This window comes from Ammospiza caudacuta, chromosome 1 (genome assembly GCF_027887145.1).
Source record: "Ammospiza caudacuta isolate bAmmCau1 chromosome 1, bAmmCau1.pri, whole genome shotgun sequence".
In the NCBI taxonomy this organism is placed as follows: domain Eukaryota; kingdom Metazoa; phylum Chordata; class Aves; order Passeriformes; family Passerellidae; genus Ammospiza; species Ammospiza caudacuta.
This window is the reverse complement of record NC_080593.1, coordinates 136,703,830-136,722,771: the sequence shown is the minus strand read 5'-3', so window position 1 is coordinate 136,722,771 and position 18,942 is coordinate 136,703,830. Positions and strand designations below refer to the sequence as shown.

The following is an 18,942-nucleotide window of genomic DNA, read 5'->3' as shown; positions in this document are numbered from 1 at the left end:
GGGGGGGCGCGCGGGGGCTCTGCGCCTGCGCCCCGGGGCGGGGCGTGTCCGGCTGCGCGGGTGTGGCCGCCGCGGGTCGGGGGTCCGGAGGCGCCGCGCTGCAGGTGAGGGTGGGGCCGGCCGTGCCCGGGGGCCGCTGCGTCCCGCGGGGCTTGAGCTCTCGGCCCCTCCGCCCGTCCAGTGGGACCCGTGCGGGCTGGGACGGCCGGGCAGGGCTCCTCGCCCTTCCTCGCGTGAAGCGTCCCCGCAGCTGCGGCCCCGCTTCCTGCGGGGGGAGCGGAGCGCGCTGCCAGCTGCGGCTGCTGCGGGATCGAGGAATCGCTGCGCCGTCCCCCTCCCGCGGGTGCTGGAACTCGGTGAAGTTAAAGCTGTGGGCCTGAAGGTTTGAGTCCGTAGTGCCGGTCTCTGTGGCGGTGTAAACGCCGCTCTGAAAAGCGCCCTTACCTCTGGGAGAGGAGGTTTTCGAGAGTCAGCATCGTTCCTGAAAACCGCATGCTGTTCTTTCTGAGCTGGTGGTTTGAGTGGGTGGTTGTTTTCTTTCTTCACTGTAGTTGCATAATATATACAAGACAAATCTTAGATAATGTTCATGTTGTCATAACTTACTCTTCCACTAGGGAAAAGTTTTAAAATGTGGAACCTCTTCACTTTTCCTTACATACTCCTATCTTCAAAGTACATTAGGTATCCTCAAAGTAATATGTATTGCCCTGCCTCCAACACTTATATTTATTTTCCCGGAGGGTTATGTCGCTGAAGGTTCGAGTTAATGATATTTCTGTCCTGGTGCCAAAAGTTTAGTTAGTAAAAGTAAAAAACAGACAAACTTAATCACAGCATTTTTTTCCCTGCAGTGGAACTTTAAATTGTAACTTTATATAGGCATACTCGTAGAGGAAAGATGTTTCAAAGTGCATGCAGAATACCAAAAGCATTTGAAGGAAAAAAAAAAAAAAGTAGGAGAGATGTTAAAGGAGTCCTTTAACAGACGTCCTTTTGTTTATCTGTTGTGGTGCTAGGAAGAATACAGTGTTTTTGCAACAAGTATGTTTGTGCTAAATGTCTTAAAATTAAACTATACAGATTCATTGTAGGTGACTGTCAGACTAATTTCAGTTCAGGTAACAAAAGCAAAATGCTATTTCTGGTAGGCTGAATAACTAAGCTATTATTAAATGTCATCCAGAAATCCAGAGCACCAGAATTGGTACCACAGTGCTCATACAGTCTTCTTTTATGCCCATTTTTTCTCCAGAATTGAATGCTAAAGGGAAGCCCTAGTGTTAGGGATAATAAAACTAAAATCTCAACTGTACACATATATGGGATGGAATTTAAATTTTTTTTAACCTTAGTTTGATTTAGGAACAAACGCTGTCATTACATGGTTTCCTGAATGAAATACCTTCAGGGATGAAGTTAGGGAGTAAGATACCTTCTATTCCTTCCTGTTTATTTTTCTGTGAAAGTCAGGATGCTCTTCCAACATAAGTAATATATGATCAACTTAGTATTTGTAGATCTTATTTCCTGTTAAACCCAAGAATATTACTTCTTTTCATAGATCAGTTGGGCAAAGATTAATACTGGCCCCTCCTAGCGTGACATTTGAAGGTGTGGTATGACATGTGCAAGCAAGTAGGCAGGAAGTAGAATTGTGGTGTGTTTTTCTTATAATCTTAAAGGTCTTTTCCATTAACTCTGATTCTATTTGATTTCTTTGGTTTATCTTTAATATTGCTTTAGATGAGATGCTTTTGCTCAGACATTTTGAAAGAGCATTATTAAGTGTCTGAAAGGTTTATGAATAGAGGAATTTTAGGAGCTTGGTTGCTGGATCCAAGCTTCTGTTTAAGGAATAGTCTTTACTGATTTGAATCATACTTTGTTCTCTGATTGAAGGAGACTATCCTTTAGATCCATTTTCCATCTTGTAGATGGATCAAGTGCACTTTCACTCAGTGCTTTATCAAAGGCACACTTGGGAGGCAGCTGAATTAGTTCAGTTTGCTTCTGGTACTTCCCCTGCCCAGAAGGGTTTTAAAAAAAATCCTCATGGCAAGAGATTAGCATATGTGATGGTTCCAGGAATTAGCATGACTGTTGCTCTGCCTGTGGATATGCAGAGCGTGACTGCTGCCTCCCAGGTGCAGGGAATGCTGAGTGCAGGTGGCTGCTGTGATACAGAGCTGGAGGGCAGCTGACTGGAGAGCACTTGGTTTCCATACAGGAAGGTTTGAAATACTTCTGGGCTACAGTTAAGTGCAATTTTGTGATAGTTGGTCTAAAAATGTTATTGTTTATACTGAGATGTGCTGGACCACTGTGGAATACTGATTTTGTGGACTTTTCTTTGTCATCCTTTAGGTGTGTAATGATGCACGGATTAGAGCATAAACAAAATTGGGGGCTACTGATTTTGATCTACTTACTCTAATCTAATTGAAAAGAAAAATAATTGATGAATACGACAAAACCAGTAATTGGGTCTTTGTTCTTAAAATCTCAAAGGGCTCTTCTTGCTGCACTTTTATAATATTTTATAATATTATTCTCTAGTAAAGGCTCTGAGTTACCCTTGACTAATCCTTACAGTGCTGCTGTCATGGACACATAAAACTGTTGGATGGGTTATTTATTTTAAGAGGAACCGTAGTTCCTCAAACCTCTTACTTTGATCTGTGGGAATAACAATTCTTGGTTTTAATTTCCTTTCATTTCCCTTTTTAGTGCTACTGTTGCTTGAAGCTTTAGCCTTTTGCTGAGAGGCCTGGAGGCAGATTTCTGTGGTAAGTTACTGGAACTTATTTTTAAGAACCAATATTTGTAACAGTGAAGAGGGACAATGTCCCTTGAAAAGAACTGTTAAAAGGATTAGTTTAAAGCATGTGTTCACCTGCATCTTGTTTCTACAGTAAGTACAGCAAGGTTTAGTGAGATAAAGGTTTTTTCTTTCTTATGGGTAATGTTAATTATGTAGTCAATTAGTCAGTGGCTCTACACAGGGAAATTGCAATGAAGAACACACAATTTAAGATACTATTCACATTGCATAGTTGATGGATGGTTTTACATTAAATAATTGGTATAAAGATACTCTGATAAAGCATATAAACATATATGCAAGGTACATGTGTTCCTCTGGTTTGCTGCTGTATGCTTAAAATAATTGAATTTTGAAGTCGGGAGATCCGTATTTCTTAATTTTCTTGTTCAAGGCACAATATTACCTTTTACAGTTTAGCTCACTTGGAACATCACCTAAATACTTTTGTGTGAGGAAGATGCTGGGAAGAACTAAGCCTTTAAGATGTGCCTAAAGGGAAAACTCATGTATGCAGGATTAAAAAAATAAAATATATAAAAAAGGACCAACAGAAAGATATTTAGAAATAAATATCTTGTTTTGAAGTAATTTTGTGAGCAGGTGTGCTATAAGTCAAATTAATAATTTCTTTGCAGTGGATTTTTTATTTCAAAATAGAATTCTAAACTTGTTCTTTGGCAACGTAGCTTACTGATAGATATTTTTATATACGGAAACAACCTGCAAATAGTTGTCTAACTTGTTATACCAGTGTGCTACCAATCCATTAGAGTATCATAAAGCTTGAATAAATAGGTGATTCATTTCCCATACAGAAAACTATGCTTCCATTCTCATGCATGCATATACCTCAGATTTCTTAAATATTAGCTTGTGTTTTTGATTGGCATAATCCCCAGTAAAATGAGTGGTGTGGTCATTAGGGTTTTATCAGCCTGATCTTACTTGTTTAGTTCAGAATGCTCTAATTCCCTCCTTTATACTAAATTGTGAATATGATAATCATGGAGTCATTTAGGTTGAAAAACACCTCCAAAATCATCAAGTCCAATGTGTGACCTATCAGTGTCTTGTGAACTAGACCATGGCACTAAGTGCTGCAATGAGATGCTTCTTGAACATCTCTGAGAGTGGTGACTCCACCACCTCACTGGGCGCTCCATTCAAATGTTTATCAACACTTTCCATGGAGAAATTCTGCCTGATGTCCACCTGAACCTCCCCTGGCACAGCTTGAGGTTATGTTCTCTTATCCCATCACTTGTTGCTTTGGAGGAGGCACCCCCCACCTGGCCACAGCCTCCTTTCAGGGAGTTGTACAGAGCAGTAACATCATCCCTGAGCCTCCTTTTCTCAACACCCTCAGCTCCTTCAGCCATTTGACATAGTAGGTACTCTTTAGACCCTTCACCAGCTCTGTTGCCCTTCTCTGACATGCTCCAGCACCTCAATGTCCTTCCTGAACTGAGGGGGCCAGTACTGGACACAGGATTTGAGGTGTGACCTCACCAGTTCCAAGTGCAGTGGAGCAACTGCAGAATTACAGCCCTTGTCCTGCTGGCCACTCTTGTTTTGCTACAAGCCAGGATACCTTTGGGCTTCTTGGCCATCTGGACACACACTGGCTCATGTTCAGCCAGCTGTTGACCAGTATGCCCAAGTCCTTTTCCACTGGGCAGATTTTGAGCCAGTCTTTCCCAAGCCTGTGGTGCTTCATGGGGTTATTGTGACCCAAATGCAGGATACAGCACTTGATGTTAGTGAACCTCATACATATTTCCTGAGCTATCTCTCAGGAAGTGATAGCTGTATCAGTTCTAGTAGAAGATAAAGCTTACACTCAAGATTTTGTGTGATTCTTCAAATTCAGAATGACCGAAGCTGCTTCTAGTACTTAGCTTGTCAGCACATCAGCTGGACAATTTTTCCACCTGTATTGCTTGTTAACAAACTGAAAAGAGGAGTCATAATTCCAGTTTGGAGGTAGGATTTTTAGAGAAGCTGTTTTTTGGGCATTTTTTTCAAATGTGGTGATGAAATTAGGTTGTGAAAAAGTCTTAGCTTTTGTAACCTCATATGAAATGTCTGTTTCCTGTGAAGCACTCTGTTTCCTTAAAAACTGAATGGTTACCTTGAGATTTTAAAAATATATATTTATGTGCATGTAGCCCAAGATCACTAGCAATTGTGTTGCTACCAGACTTATCAGCGAGAGGAAGCATCCATTTGTCATAATTTCATTGTCAGCTTCTTGCAGCAGACGTAGCATTTTCTGCCTTTTTCAGTTTGGCACACAGCTGATATGCTTAGGTGCAGCATTGTGGCAAGAAGATTAGCTGATCAGGAATAGACTTCATTTGCAAGTTTCTCATGGCCATTCTGTGTTCATTTGGGCCCTGAGATATCTAAAAATTACAGATTTCTGATCTGATGACATTAGTAGTTCACAGGAGCTAGGAAATGTTCAATGACATCAATAATTTTCATCAGAACAGGTTTGAGACTTGTGACTAAAGACAGTGATGCCAAACCCACTTCATTAGTTTTTCTGTCTTTTGGTTGAGTATTTCTGCTTGTCAGGCTGGATGCACCTATAATTGGGAACATGTCATTGTAATGCTCTGCAAGGTTGTCTGGGCAAGCCAATACTGTCCTCTGACACTGCAGCACAGAGAGGATTGGTACAGTCTAGCAGTTCCCAACTGAGCTGCTAGATAGATCATTCTGATAATAGATCTGTTCCTTTCCAGGTAGAATGCCATGTTTGCAGTTTCTGTTGGAAAAAAGACAATGACTCAGTTGTTTGATGTGTACCACTTATCTTCATTAGAATCATCACTGGAGTTCAAAGAACATTCTGATCTATAAAACTGCAAGACAAGACTAGTCCTTGACTTAGATTTTTCCTTTGATAGTTACAGCTCAAACAGAAAGACTTGTCATATTCTTAGTTGACCTAATCATGCTCTTGAGCAGGCTAGACATGGCAGAGGGTCCCTTGTGACTACATCACTGCAGTTCAGATGTATGTTATATATAGTAATTTTCAGTCTTTTCCTGTTCAGATACACTTTTTAAAGCCTGGCTTCTGCAATTATGAAAGCTATTTCAATAAAATGGATGATGGAGCTATCACCTGCACACATTCTGATGTGCTTTGCCTCCCTTTATAGTATGGAGGGCAAGTTGATAGCTTGAGAAAAGCAAAGGTTTTAATTAAATATGACCAACGTGGAGCACTGCTACTTTAATAACACTAACTAATTAAAGAACTAAATCTCTTGTTTTGTGTTATAACTTAGTGGCAGTTGAGGCTTTTCCTACCATAGTCTGAATAATATAATCTGTCCATGATAAGTTATTCCAGAATTCCAAATGTTCAAGTAATCTGGTCATGTAGCTAGAATATTTTACATTTGGTTTGCCTACTAGATGTGCTGTAGAATGGTATTTCAAGAGGTAATGCACCCACGGTTTATTTTAACCATCCTGAAAATATGGCAATTTGCCAGACTTTATTCCATCAAGTCCTCAAGAAGAGATTGCTTGCTTAGCTGGCAGTGGCTGATCCTTGAGGATGTTTACCATCTTTAAAAACCCTGCCATCCACCTCTCAAACCTTGGGAACTTTTCAGCTAACATGGGCTTTTAGAAGTGAGAAGAATTGGGTTGATCTGTGTAATTCTTCCTTTCATGCATTTGGGACGATGAGGATTTGTGCAGCATGAGCAGAGCCCTGCCAGGTAGTGTGTTTGAAAGACTCCTGACTTCACACCTGTGAAGCATGTGTACCCTCTGCAAATTCTGTAAGGTGCAATGTAGTAAGAGATGTGGCTCTTATTTACTAAGTTTCACTACCTTAAATACTCCTTTAGGTTAATGAGACATGACTTTTTCTTGCTAATAACTATTTTACTAATTTTTAACATTTATAATGTTACTGAAAATCAGTATAAATATTTGCAGTAAAATGTATCAGTTTTTATGGAGAAATACTTTTTTTTTTAATAAAATAGCAAAATTATTTCTGGAAAAGTATTTGTTTTACAGACCTCTTCAACCTATTATAAAAATATGTATTCCTAATAGTCTCAAAACTTCTTAGAAAAATGCCTTGCATTATTTTTCATCTTGGATTTTTCAAAACTGGAAACAGTAAAGATTAAAGGACCGTCTTGTGATTTGTGAAGTTTTGCTCTTTATCTGAATTTTAAGTGTCCTCCACTTAAATAAATGCATGTTGTTGTTACAAGTTGTCTTTTATCTAATATGGACACAATTGTTGCATCTCAAATAAGCATTTCCATTTCAGGGAAGGGAATCAGCCTTTTTATTTTTCCCTTCTCTATGCTAAAGGATGCTTTTTGCACGGCACCTCTTTCTTAATCTTCTCTTTTCCTGCATTAAATGCATAGTGGGAGAGTTGGTGACATGGAGGAGGAGAGGAAGTAACAGAATTGATGTGTCCATGTGAAAAGTACTTGAGTTGTACAAGAAGTGTGAGTACACACACAGACAAAGAGGAAAAAGCTGACCATATTTTTAGGTTGACTCAATGCTGTCCATTTACCAGTGATTTTGGAAATATTACCTTGACAAAAGAATTGGGTGCTTTCAAGAACTCGTAATAATGAGGAGTTTCAGACAAGTTGAAGCAAGAAAATTTTGAGTGGTTTGAAAATGCATCTCAGTTCAAGTTTAAATTCTGTTGCATTTCATGCAAACCCTTTCTACTTGCTGTTGCAGCATCAGTGGGAGTTAGAGCATCATTTTGTCAGCAGAAATTTGTTTTTCTGAAAACTGTCATTAAGGGGTCATGTACTGGTCTGCACTGGATTCTGTGGGAAAGGCACTGACTGTTAATGAGCTTGGTCTGGCAGCCAGGAAAGCAATAGGGAGTGGAAAATACCAGTATAAAAAGAGAACTAGGAATAAAGGGGCAGACTGCTTTTAAGAGGTGTGCTTTCTGAGCCTAAAAACCATTGGTCTAAAATTATTTTAGTACTTAGATCTTCACTCTTTTCTCCTCAAGGTCAATGAATTAAACTTTATGAAAGTCAGGGGAACAAAAAGATACTCGAGGAAGAAATGACATTTAGGTTTTGGGAGGTGCATCAGGACTTCTATGAATCTGACATGCTTCTTAAAATATGTGCATAGATGTTTGAGTGTTTCTTTTACAGGTAATTTGTATGTACTTCAGTGTCCAAAAGGTTCATCACTGAGATAGCAAAATGAAGATGAGATATGTGAATTGTGCCCTAGTGGAATAGAAGAAGCCTGAGGAAAATTTCCACAGACCCCACAACGTTTTCTTTCTTCTATTTTCAGTTTCTTCTTTGCCTTTTCCATGTTCCTATTCCTTTTTTCCTCTAAAAAATCACTCCTTTTCATGAAAAGTCTTATGAATACAGTGAAAGGAATAGAGCTGGGTTGGGTTAAGTACAGTTTCATATTCAAATATGAATATGTATGTTGCTAGGGCACTGACCAGATAGAAGCAGATGCCTTTCCTTCTGCCTTGTTCTCTTTGGTGTCTCATGCACTTCTAAGATAAATTTATCCAGAGGGATACTTGGTCTAGACTGTGGATTTACTGGAAAAAAGGCAAACCTGAAACTAAAGAGGCTTGGGAGCTTTCAGGGTAGGCTGCTTGTGGAAAGATCTGGAAGTTTTAGTCTCTGAGTCAAGGACAATTGTACTCTAGAGGTTTACTTCCCTAAGAGTTGATGGAAATGATCAACTCTATCCTTGAAGTGTATCATTATGGAGATTTTTATATATATGTATATCTATAGAAAATAATCTGGTGCTCAGACCTTCTTGGGCTTGCAAATGCATGTTATGCCAATGTGGGATTCATAATGATAATCAAGTTTTTCTGTAGGTTTGTAATATGTATTGGTCTTAGTGGACATTGTCCAGTGGACAGTGATGGAGGTACTCAAAGAGAAAATGTAAAAATGCTTTCAGTTATTCTTTTTTTTTTCATGGATCTTCACAAAGAACAGTTCCCCCAATTTCTCTGTTTTTACTTGACTTCAAAGTGTTTATTATTAAAATTTGTAGTTGTTTTTTTAGATTTACTAGAGCAAGATAACCTGTTACCTGCTTAAATGACTTTTCCAACTCTGCCATGCTTATGGTTTCTTTGTTACAAAGATTTTGTAGAGAAGTATATAATACAATGTGTTTTCCCTATTAATGGAATTATTAATAATATCTTTAAGATACTGGCATTCATGTGGGCTTTTGGATTTCATTTAAAGCTTCTGAAGTTCTATTGTCAGCAATTCAAACCACTGTGCCTTCTTTGAGGTATATCCCACTTTTCATTTGTTTCCTTGGGTGTTCTCAGAAACCTGATCTTGTTTTTTATGAGCAAATTTTGAAATTAATTTTTATACCTGTGTGGAAAAAAAAAAGAGTGTGGCAGTAATAATGATATAATAATGTTGGTACATCATAAATTTTAAAATTTGCATTTGTAACCTCAAATTATCACTTTTGACAAGCTAACACTTCTCGTGATCAGTAAGAGAGTTAATGCATTGTGACAATCCTATTGTTTGCTTTTTAGTCCATTTTAATGGTGAGTTCTGTTGCTGCTTTCTAGTGTAACAAATGGCGGCGCAGTGTGTGACAAAGGTGGAGCTGACTATTTCCTGCACCAATCTCTTGGATAAAGATGTTGGTTCCAAGTCAGACCCTCTGTGTGTGCTTCTCCAGAACACAAGTGGTCAGCAGTGGTATGAGGTACATCCTGATGCTTTTCACAAATCTGCTTGCAGGACCTTTTAAAACATTACAGCATATATTAAAATATTTTAATTTTGTACCAGCACTTTTGAGTACTTTTTATTAGATGGTAACTCTAATAGTCTAGTAGGTTTGGATTTTTCCCTTAACTAAAAACCAAGCTATGTCAAACCACAACAAATAGTTACATGGGCAGCACATGAATAATCATTTGCTGTTAAATACTTTAACTGTCTGATTTTTAGCACTGTTCCCCAGCCATATGCGGACCAAACACAAGAAGCTTTCTAAGAGATTTAATGTGCTTTTATAAATACAGTATTCCAAAACTGGGATCTCATCCTGGATTTGACAATACAAGATTTTATGTTGGTCTTTCCTGTGCAGGAGTAGGTCCCACCTTAGAGGGAGTGATGAAAAATAGGTCAAGTATCCCTAACTTAGAGCAGTGGATTTTGAAATATAATGTATATATATAATATAATATTTTGTAATATAACTTATATTTAATGAAAGGTTTATAGGAAGGTACTCCTTTGTACTTTAAGAACTTTTGAATATATTTAATAATACCATATTTGATTTTCTTGCTTGTTCAGTTTATTAAATACCGGATAAAGTGGTATCTTTCTAATTTCAGGTTGATCGCACAGAAAGAGTTAAGAATTCCTTGAACCCAAAGTTTTCCAAGAAATTCTTAATTGATTATTATTTTGAGCTTGTTCAGAAACTTAAGTTTGGAATATATGACATTGATAACAAAACCTATGATCTGAGTGATGATGACTTCTTAGGAGAATTAGAATGTACGCTGGGACAGGTAAGCATGCAGATGATTTCCCTTAGAATTAAGTTACTGAAAATCATTAGCCACTTTTACCTTGAGTTTATCACTATGTTCTTGTGTAGTTGTAGTACTCTTAAGTTGAATAGGATGCTCTTCATTTGACTTTTCAAGTCTCAGTTCAGTGTATATGCATTTTATTTGCAAAAGGTCTTGAGATGATGCCCTGAAATGTGCTCTAGGTGACTGTTGGATTGCTAGCTAAAAGTAAGTGGGCTTTCAATGAGCACAAAGTTGTAGTAATTGCTATTTATTTACTCTAATACACAAATTCCTATTTTTATGCTCCCAAAACGGAGAATCAGTGTAGAACAACGTATGAGTGCTCACAAAGGCCATGTTATCCTTGTAATCTGCCTTCCACTCGATGCAAGCAATGATCCTAGTTCTGCCAGGTATAGAATTACTTCTATTTCCCACTCATATTCTGCTATTGATGCTATGACAATTGGGCAGCTTCTTTTAAACTTGTTCTTTTGAACAGATCCTTCAAAGGCACTTCTCAGAAGAGTTGTCTTGGGATTTTCCTTCCCCTGTGTCTTAAGCATTTATCCTTATAATGCACTTAAAATAAAGAGGCATTGTGAACTGAAATTCAATGTCAATTAAACATTAATAATTCATTCTCAAGGTAAAGGAGGAGTAGACACACTTCTGAAGAAGCATTGCCTGAATAGGGTAAAATAAAATCAGCTGGAAACTGTGCTGGGGAAGGCTGATGATTTTTTTGAGTGACAGGCATTGTGTTTATAAATTTATTTCCTGAATCCATTTATGAAATACACCTTGCATGCATTTTAAAGGTATGTATGGAGAACTAAAAAAACCATTTGACATTGGAACCTTAGGTATTATCTTTGTCCATGTGTGTCATGTTACTAGAAAACATTTTAATTCTTATTACTCCTGAAGCTCTGCATATGTTCATCTGCATGTGTGTTTTAAAAGTTTGAAGTGAATAAAGTATAACCTATTTATTTATAGAAGATTATGGTAAGTAAATGTAATGCTGTCATCTTCACAAAGAGGAAAATTACTAAAATGAAAGTACCTCACTAACTCATTTAATTCCTTTGAAAATCTATTAAATTGTTTTAATAATGTGTGATACTCAATTTTTGTCTTGGCAGGTAGTTTCTAGCAGGACTCTGACAAAACCATTAGTACTTAAAAATGGCAAACCTGCTGGAAGAGGAAGCATTACGGTAAGAGAGTTAAGAAATAAATGTCTTCAGAGCTCATCCTTAATTGTTTCTGGGTTTTATTTTTAGTTAGTGGCTTCAATACAGTGAGTCTATTCTATAATGCTGTAAAGCAGTTTTTTCCTCCACTAATCTATCTTTGCCATCAAATAGCAGCCTGCCTTCTGAATTATAAGTCCCATTGCAAACATCATGAGGGCATCCAATGGGCTTCTGGTTGGGGCATATCTTTGTCAGTGCCATCATTTATGGCAAATAGATGGAATCGAATCCCAGTGTCAAATCAAATTGTTCCTCTCCTTCCCACCCCCATTTTTTAATGCTTCACTTGTGAGAAAACATGAGGGCCTTTTTAATGGGCATGTCATAGGAATTCTGTGAATATGAGTAAACTGAAATATTTTGTTTGCCTACCTAGATTACAGCAGAAGAAGTAAAGGATAACAGGGTGGTTGTATTGGAATTAGAAGCAAGGAAACTGGACAATAAGGTATTTAAGTGATTGCTGTTTCTCTGATAAAGTAGTAAATCAGAGTCTTGTCAAAGCAGGAAACATTTGAGTATTCTTTCTCTTTTTTGCTTATAAAATAAAATCCATTAAGATTTTACTTATACTAAAAAAGAAATTGAAGTAAGATTCCTGCAGAGTAACTTCATTGACTGTTTTGAAATGAATTGTAATGTATTTCTAAGTAAGATAAATGCATTTCAGGGGTAGTCTGTGAGCAACATGTAATGTTGTTTAAATGTAAATCTTTACATTTATTCATAAATAATAGGGAGTTTTGTATATCCATTGGTTTCAATGGATATATAAATGGTTGCCCATTACCTCTCTGAAATAAATAGTAAAAAGTGTACTTGGTGTGTATGAATTTGTTATGTTTACTGTAGTGCTGGCTATCGAGAGACTTTAAAAAATAAAATTAGAAAAATGTTTCTATTTTTACCTTCTGATTTCATGATATTTTTTTTAACTCCTTAGTTTCCTGTCTATCTACTGTAGTACTTATAGGTATAAGTATTTTGCTTGAACTGTCAGGTGTTTGATGTGTGGACATTCACCACTTTCTTTTCCTCTTTCACAGGTGGTAATATAATCAGATTTGCATTTCATCATCTAAAGCTTTTGTTCCCCGAATTTACTTTTTGTTAATCTAAGTGTGTGTTAACTGGCATTTAATGGTATTCACTCTAATGGCTGTTCTGAAATAATTGCATGTTATTTAAATACAGGATTTTTTTGGAAAGTCAGATCCTTATCTGGAATTCCACAAGCAGACTGGAGATGGAAACTGGGTGATGGTTCACAGAACAGAGGTAGGATATTTTCAGTTAACAACAAAGAGGTTAAGGTTATTTAATTTCCAGTGTGTCACAGCACTAGATATAAAATGCCTTACAAAAAGAATTGACTATCCTAGATTTGATGTGCAGACTAGTTAGAAATTGCATCATCGCTTCCACTGACTTTTCTGGGAAATCTACCTTATTCTCTTTATGCTGATTTCGATATATGCCATTCTGTTTGGAAAGAAAGCACTTTTTTTTTCCCTCCAACTTTCAGCAATCTAGGAGAAAAGAAAAATTTTGAAAAAGAGCTGCATACTTAGAGACATTTGCTTAGTTCTTCCAAGTGCTGGGGTAGGACTTGGGCATTCCTGACTCTGCTGTTCTTAGGAAAGTGTCACCTGGCTGTACCCTTTACTAGTGAAAGTAATGGTGCTAAATGCTTGCATAGCAAGGGCAAGCCAAGGAGAATGCAGAGTGAGGGGATACGTGCTTGAGCAGCAGCAGCCTTTCACCCAGGAGGAGGGGTAGGGGTCCTGTGACAGCAACTGACAGGCTGAGAGTAGCTTGAGAATGTCTCACTGCAGTGCAGCTCAGGCCCCATTACAGCTCAGGTGCTGTACCCATAGCAAGTGGTGACTGTATTCATTTTGAAGTATGGACGTTGAAGAACTATAAATCCTTTTTGTCACAGTTTCTCTATGAGGTGATTCTTCTGCTTAAGGTGCATCTTTTCTATTGTGATTTCAGTCATCTACTTTAGGAATAAATCCAGAATTTGATGTTTCACCCTAGAAATGTCTTGTGGATTAGTTCTTTATGCTACTGGTTAAAAAACCTCTCTTTTTCTAGCTACTGTTTTTATTGGTTTCATTTTGAAGAGAGATTTTTCACAACACTCCTACAGTGTTGAAAGTATTACTATTGTAAGGTGGTATTAATTAAGTAGCACATACTATGTGTACTTTCTTGTGCTTTTGTAAGATCATTGTTTGGTGTATTGGATATATTTACAGATAAAGACAAATTTTGAAGATCTTTCAGTATTATTTGTAAAATAACACTTGAGATTTTAACTTGAGAGGCCTTTTATCCTCATGCACTGTTCTTACTTTACTACACCATGAATTTCTTAGGGGCATATTTCCATAAATGACATTTAAGAATAAATAATATGTGGGAGTGAGTTGTAATTTCTGAAGCGCCAGTGTATTCAGAAATTGCAATGTAATATTTTTGCACATGTTTTTGGTAATGCATGGCTTTATATGTGCATGTATATATGTGTGCTTATTAAAAGAAAGCAAACATTGTCTTATTTCTGTAATGATAAATTTAACTTTTTACTGTGCAGTGGCTGAAGGGTGTAAGTAGGTGATAGTGAAGTCTAGCAAAAAATGGAGCTGAAAGAGAAATCTTTTTCTTTTGAAATATGGCATAGTAAGAGTAGCTTGATTTATATCCTGTGTATTGGGATTTGTAGTGCATTGACAGCAATATTAGTCAATTGTTGTTTGCACACAAAAATCATGGCATGAAGGTATGACCCGTTATGATTGTTACTTTCCACCCCTGTGAACAATAGTGTTCTGCCTTTTTTTTTTCCCAACAGGTTATTAAAAACAACCTGAATCCTGTTTGGAGGCCCTTTAAAATCTCTCTCAATTCTCTGTGTTACAGTGACATGGATAAGTCAATCAAGGTAACATATATTAAATGTGTGTATAAATTAATGCATTAAAAGTTAAAATATGTAACAAGGGGAAGATTTGTTATTCTAGTTACTGCAGGTTTTTTGTTTCAAATTTAATTGAAAATATTAGGTTTCTTATTTGAAAGACACAGATACATTTTTTAGGGGAAAAAAGGAAAACACTTCACATTTGTGATGTATTGTGTGGTAGAAGCTGGTCTTTGAAAGTCTGGGAAACCAGCTGAACACAAATGTCTTTGAAACGTCCAATGCAGCTTCTTATTTTTATTGTACAGTTCTAACGTTATCTTTAACACCACCAGTATTAGCTACTGTGCAGTGAAAGAAGCATGTTGAAGGCTAGAGTATGCTTTGTTCTATGTGATGGATCTTGTAATACTTTGTTATTGGTGCAACAGGTAACATTAATGAAATTTTTAATATACTGCCTGATAAAATAAATTAGACTTAATATACTAGCTAACAGATGTGGGTCAGCTATAACTTGTGAATATCAGTTTTAGCAACTTTTTGTCTTCATATAAAACTGAATTTTCTGTCAGAAAGTTAATCAAACCTGTGAAGTAATAGTTCTACCAGGGTTTTAATGTTTTCTATTTTCCAATTTTATCTAGAATAAATTGTGTTTAACTAGTGAATATTTTTCTTCATAAATTACCTTTAGGGATGGAACTGAGGATAAACAGCCAACCAAAATGCCATTTATAGGCTATTATGATCATGTTAGAAACCTGGTATTTTAGCATTTGAAAAAGAAATCTGAAAACCCAAATGCAGCAAACTTCTATATTTGATGTTCTTCCTCTGGGAAGGGAAATTTAGAGCATGATTTGCATGTAATGGGTATTAGTCATATGGCTTGAGGCAGTCCTGGAAAATCCTTAACAGCCACGGGGATCTGGGTGTTACCAGCACCTGAATGGATTTAAATACGTATTTATGGAGTAGTTCCTAATGAACAACTTTACAAGCCCAGCACCTTCTTCCCTTGCTGCTTCTATGTTTTTTCCATCTCATCTCTTTCTGCTTCCCTTGTCCCCAAAACAGCTGTGATAGCTCTTACATCTCCATATACTATAAATATATTTCTCCTTTTCAGTAAACAGCCATAGTAAAGCTATAGACCATTGATCTAAATGTATCTGTGAAGAGTTACTCTCAGCTCTGTCACCTGTTTTTTGAAATCTTGCCTGGGAAGTGCAGGTTTATATCCAGAGGAAATAGACTTGACTTGGAATTGTTATAGACTTGCAGACAGGCTGTTTGATTATGCCTTAACTTAGAAACGCAAGATCTATCACTTCAAGCATTAAAATGTAGTCAGGATTGTATTATGGAATGTTATTGAAAGATTAAACAATGCCTTTAACACTTTTGTATGCATACAGTTGCATGTGTAATGGGCTGTTTGGCATAGTAAGTAACACCAGCAATTTTTCTATGAGTGGCTTTCCACCTCTTGAAAGGCTTAGTTTGTGTATGCCCAGCAGTGCACAAACCAAGTTGATCCTTTATCTTCTGGATTCATGCTTATCTTCCATGTGAGTGTGTTTGCAGTCAGTGAAGGTTTTCTGTGTCTCAAATGTGAGTCTTTCATCTGGAGCATGCATGCCTAATTCTGCTGGGAAAAATATGTTCAATCACATTGTTCCCTACTGCTATTGCATGTCCAGGAGGGCATATATGGAAAGAAAGGAAATGCTTCTCTCTTGTCTGGAATAAATATTAAAAATTGGCTTAAATGGGTCAAACGTATCAAGCAAGACAAATTTTTATGCCTTTGAAATAAAAAGGAGATATATTTACCAACTGTGCTAGCAGGTATCAGAACTATTGGGTCAGGAAATATGTTACATTTTAAATTTCAGCTACTGAAGCACTTTGCTGAGTATTTGATTGGCATAATTTATGGCATTCAGAAGAATTTACATAGTATTTGCCATGAACATTAATTAGCCTGTTGGTTCTTTGGCTGCTTGTATAATTTAAGGTGCTGTTCAGTGCATGTGCATGCATTTTTTTATTTATTAGTGAATTCAAAATGCTGTAGTAGTGCAAACTGCAAGATAGAGGTATGTTCTGTGCAGAAGAATTCCCAATCTACACATCATGTTTTGTGCTTCAATATTCCTGTTTGTTGTCAGAAATTTAATTTCTTTCAGAATATCAAGTGTGTGTTGAAGTTGTTTGTTTTGCTTTTTTATTTCTATCTGAAATGCTCAAGTAATCAGTTAAATTGATTCTTGAATGTAAGTTACAATATTTTTAGACTTGAAAGATGGACATGCAAATAGCTGTTCAGTTTAAGCCATACATACTCTGAATATTTTTGTCGAAGCTTGCATTTTGATTCCAAGTAATGTGGGATACCTACTTGACTCTTGATTTATTATTGTTTCTATTTATCATCATCATTATTAAATTATTTTAGTATATTTTTATGTGGTTTGATTAAGTTAGCTCTCATGTCTGTGTTGCTGAACTGAAATAAAATATCAGAAGTGGATGAAATTCACATAAGCTTTTATAGATAACCAGCTTTTTATGTAGAAAGGTACATTGATCACATTTTCAAAGAGAAAAAAACAAACTGCTTTTCACTTCTGCCTTCTTTGGCAGATTGGGCTGTTAGAAGAGTGCATTGATTAAATAATAAAGCTTATCATTCAACTCTCACTGTAAGAAAAGAGATTTTTAGTTCACATTCAGATCCATGAAGTGTAGATCAAAGTTTAACAGATCCACTGTTTAAGTTTTCTGATCTTAAAAAATAAAAATTCATATATTGTTTCTAGCTTCAGGGCTGAACCTTCATATGTTTATGAATTCTGTGTTATTTTGAAGATTAATGAAGTAACATAAAAGTGTTACTAAAACTCTTGTGATTGTTTACATAACTGATTTACTAAATTTTTAGCTGGATGCTCAGATTCATGATGAATGTAAAATACCCTGTGTGGTTTTCCTACTCTTCCCAACACCCCATCACTCTCAAAACATAGTTCTTCAATATAATTGATGTTACTTCCTCATGTAAGACCTGACACTACTTAGTATTCTCATCTCTCCTTCACTTGAGTAGAAGATTAGATTCAAGACTGAGTGTATTGGCATCTACCCAATTTTAATTTTTTTTAAGTGCAACCCTATGCAGTTCTAAAACTTCAATGCAAGAAAAACTCTGTGATATAAAAGATACAGGGATTGGGATGTTCAGGTTTGCCGTTTCAGTGTTCATTGTTTTTGTAGGGCCATTTCTGTTACTTACACTAAGTAATGCTGCATTTTAGGTTGAGTGCTATGACTACGATGGTGATGGGTCTCATGATCTCATAGGAAGTTTTCAAACAACGATGTCAAAACTGAAGGAAGCATCTCGGTCATCACCTGTAAGTGTTACACAGTCTAAGGTGCCTGGGTGTTCTTGATAAGCTGTTTCATTCATATTGCAGCAAAACCTGGGTCACCTGGCCATGGGTGACCTCCAAGTTGGGCTAGGTCATGCCTTGACATTGCTATTGTAGTTGAGGCTGAAACAGCATTTGCATCGTTCATCCATTTTCCTAGGATTAGGGTTGTGGTTACAGTTTATTATTATGTATCTAAATGTCCCACCATCAGCACAAAAAAAATTCACTAATCATAAAAATACAGAAATAAAAAAACACTGGATGGTCAAAAGACAGAATGCAGCACAAATTTAACTACAGCTAAAAGACCAAAGCTTGTAGTATTTTTTTCAAATATTATTTAATCCTTTATGCCAAATGTGGCACTTATTAACTATTATGTATACTTCAGTGAATATGAGAAAATTCAGTATTTATGCCACTGCACAAAAATGCAGCTATGTTACATTAAGTGGCTTTTTTCTAAAGTGATACTACCCTTCCTATCTTATGAACTATAATAGTTTCCAAGCCTTTCAATAGGCAAGGTTTACAAGTGGAAGACAAAAGTTAGCATAGCAAAAATAACATAAAAGTATTTGTTTTATAGATATCTGTGTTATCAATATGTTTTATGTTTTACCATATTTTCCTTTAGTCCTGTAAAACCTCCAGAACTATTTCTGCATTAAAAATACTGGAATCTATATACAAGAGTGCATGCTTGTACTTTCCTAATATTTTGAGTGTTGTATTTATACTAAATAATAAAAATAATAGTAATTGCAGCCACAGCTTCTGGAAACACTGATGCTTTGTTTGAATTGCTATGTCTTTAGCAAAAAGAAAGTTGTTAGCAGAATCCTCATAGGGAGAATGGTACAGAATTTCTTTCTTTGTTTGAAATACATTTGTCA

The 18,942-nt window shown here is 36.6% G+C and overlaps 1 protein-coding gene across 2 annotated transcripts in view; it reads left to right on the top strand.

The window, feature by feature from the left end:
- Nucleotides 1–41: 41 nt before the first annotated feature.
- Nucleotides 42–18,942, top strand: part of CPNE3 (copine 3) — a 28,920-nt gene continuing 10,019 nt past the window's right edge. The window contains exons 1-9 of one of the 2 annotated variants that reach the window (XM_058820367.1): nucleotides 42–104; nucleotides 2,731–2,789; nucleotides 9,444–9,583; nucleotides 10,227–10,406; nucleotides 11,561–11,635; nucleotides 12,051–12,122; nucleotides 12,869–12,952; nucleotides 14,535–14,624; nucleotides 17,927–18,025. In XM_058820367.1, coding sequence (XP_058676350.1) covers nucleotides 9,452–9,583; nucleotides 10,227–10,406; nucleotides 11,561–11,635; nucleotides 12,051–12,122; nucleotides 12,869–12,952; nucleotides 14,535–14,624; nucleotides 17,927–18,025 — 732 coding nt within the window. In that variant the 5' untranslated portion in view covers nucleotides 42–104; nucleotides 2,731–2,789; nucleotides 9,444–9,451. Of the gene's footprint in view, nucleotides 105–208; nucleotides 469–2,730; nucleotides 2,790–9,443; nucleotides 9,584–10,226; nucleotides 10,407–11,560; nucleotides 11,636–12,050; nucleotides 12,123–12,868; nucleotides 12,953–14,534; nucleotides 14,625–17,926; nucleotides 18,026–18,942 lie in introns of those variants that run through there. The other variant, XM_058820375.1, reaches the window with a different exon arrangement.